General features: G+C 45.1%; 1 protein-coding gene across 1 annotated transcript; it reads left to right on the top strand.

Moving 5' to 3' along the window:
• Positions 1–984: 984 nt before the first annotated feature.
• On the top strand, positions 985–1,464 carry LOC118669355 (deoxycytidylate deaminase-like). Its single transcript, XM_036335496.1, has one exon. The coding sequence runs from the start codon at positions 985–987 to the stop codon at positions 1,462–1,464; it is 480 nt and encodes a 159-aa protein (XP_036191389.1).
• The last annotated feature ends 1,124 nt before the right edge of the window (positions 1,465–2,588 follow it).

Below are 2,588 nucleotides of genomic sequence, written 5' to 3'. Positions count from 1 at the left end.
GGTGGCCAAAGCAAAGGAGCAATGATCCTTTTAAATCAAAGGTCAGTGTAGCAACCGCTACTCCTGCAGTTTACAAATGCTGTGTAACGGCCAGCTGATCTAGGTGTGGGCAGCAGTCAGGCCTTTGCTTCTCAGAACTCTGGTCCTGTTGCAAGTCCATTAGTGCTGGCTTATGAAAGCGGTGGGAGACAGACACGTTTCCTCTCTGTCCTGGTGGGTTCCAGGTCACTCTTACCCTTTCCTACTTCACAGCCATCTCCCTTCCTGGCTTAACCTAATCTGAGGATTTTCATTGGAATAACCAGAGGTTTTGGGTCTAGGTTACTCCTATAAATTTCACTTTGGTTAGCTCTCTAAAGAATTTTTTCCTATTTTATTAAATTTCTAATTATGTTACTAGCGATTTGTACACTGACTCTAAATTTTACAGTTTTATTGCTTGCTGCCATTTATTTCACAGCACATCTTCTATATTGGAGTTATTTTGATCTGCTTCTCAGTTATATTTCTTCAAGCAATTTTTTAGAAGGGATATACTTTCTGAATCCTGGTGTATCTAAGAATATCTCTGTGATGCCTTCCACATGAATACAAATTAGGTTGGTAAGTGAACAGTTGTTTCTGCTGGCCCAGCACCCATCTCTTCCTTTTAGGAACCACCTCTCGCTCATTCTCCATTCGGATGATCTGGGTGGAGATGATTCTATCCCCAGACCCCAAGTTAAACAGATATAGGACAAGGAAAGCATGACAATCCCTTGGCCATATGATTGATACAATAATGGGCACTGACCAATGCCAGGTCAGTGGGAGTGAGTTCTGCTGGCACTATTACAAAAGCAAAGCTCCAGAGCTGCCAATGGCCAGTCGGGCCACCATGTAGATGAGAAAGAAGCCAGTAACTGCACAGAAAGAGGATGACAGGGAACCAATTCTTGAGTACTGGGCCCTGCCAGGAAATGAATGTAATGATTGACAACTTTCATGGCCGTGGCCTTCCTGTCGGCACAGAGGAGCAAAGATCCCAATTCCCAGGTGGGAGCCTGTATCGTCAACGCAGAAAACAAGATCGTGGGCATCGGGTACAACGGGATGCCCAACGGGTGCAGCGACGACCTGCTGCCTTGGAGGAGGACAGCGGAGCGGAAGCTGGACACCAAGTACCCTTACGTGTGCCACGCCGAGCTGAACGCCATCATGAACAAGAACTCGGCCGACGTGAAGGGCTGCACCATCTACGTGGCCTTGTTCCCGTGTAACGAATGCGCGAAGCTCATCATCCAGGCAGGTATCAAAGAAGTTATATTCATGTCTGATAAGTACCACGATAGCGAGGAGTCCACCGCCGCCAGGCTCATGTTTGATATGGCTGGGGTCGCCTTCAGGAAATTCACACCCAAGTGCAGCAAGATTGTCATTGACTTTGATCCCATCAACAGCAGGCCCAGCCAGAAGCTTCAGTGAGTCCCGTCCCATATAAAAAAAAAAAAAAAAAAAAAAAAAAAACCCAAAAGATAGATTCAACTACTGCTGGATCTTGATTTCAGGTTCCTCCTCATTTCATTGGGAACATAAATGTAAAATATTTCCTTTTTAAAATCATGTTTAGCCCAGCCAGCATGGCTCAGTGGTTGAGTGTCAACCTATGAACCAGGAAGTCACCCTTCGATTCCTAGTCGGCGCACGTAGCCAGGTTGCGGATTCAATTCTCAGTGTGGGGCGGGCAGAAGGCAGTCAATCCATGATTCTCTCTTATCATTGACGTTTCTATCTCTCTCTTTCTCTCCCTTCCTCTCTGAAATCAATAAAAATATATTTAAAAAATCATGTTTAATGTAGTTAATTTGTTTCATAGGGGGCATTCATCTTCTCTTTTCTCTGAGTGGATCCCTTTAGAGCTGCTAAAATTGTTCATGTGTCTGGTGACTTTTCCTTACCCATACGGAGGGTGCATATATTGGGCCAGGACTAGGATTTACGTTAGAAACCGTCAACAATTGTTTATGTGTTGACATCTACTCAAACTGTTTAGTCCTGGATAAAATAGACCTTTCCCATAATTTTACTCTGCTAGATTTGGTTTGAGAGTGGTTTCCAGTTTCCCAGGAGATGGGGTGGTTAAGGGCCAAGTGATTTATGCAGAAAGATTTCTGTTCCTATGGTGTTGGCCTCACCCTAACGCTGGCTGTGTCCTTGCTCCTTGTGTACCTAAAACAGCGGTTCTCAACCTGTGGGTTGCGACCCCTTTGGCGGTCGAACGACCCTTTCACTGGGGTCGCCTATGACCATCCTGCATATCAGATATTTACATTACGATTCATAACAGTGGCAACATTACATTATGAAGTAGCAACGAAAATAATTTTATGGTTGGGTCACAACATGAGGAACTGTATTTAAAGGGCCAGAAGGTTGAGAACCACTGAAAACAATGACGTCAAAGATGTTCCTACTAAATGCAGGCTGGAGCCTCAGGCCTTTGCCAATCTCTCCCTACATGTGGCACATGCCACATCTTCTGAAATCATTCATGGAGTTGAAATCCCTGCCTCCTCTCTATCTCCTGCCACCCAGTTCCACAGTTACCC

The sequence above is a fragment of the Myotis myotis genome, unplaced genomic scaffold (genome assembly GCF_014108235.1).
Source record: "Myotis myotis isolate mMyoMyo1 unplaced genomic scaffold, mMyoMyo1.p scaffold_m19_p_14, whole genome shotgun sequence".
In the NCBI taxonomy this organism is placed as follows: Eukaryota; Metazoa; Chordata; class Mammalia; order Chiroptera; family Vespertilionidae; genus Myotis; species Myotis myotis.
The sequence above is the reverse complement of the archived record's forward strand: the minus strand, read 5'-3'. Positions and strand labels throughout refer to the sequence as shown.

Excerpts from the sequence above, each read along its gene's own strand:
- LOC118669355 (XM_036335496.1), top strand. The coding sequence starts at position 985 with ATGGCCGTGGCCTTCCTGTCGGCACAGAGGAGCAAAGATCCCAATTCC.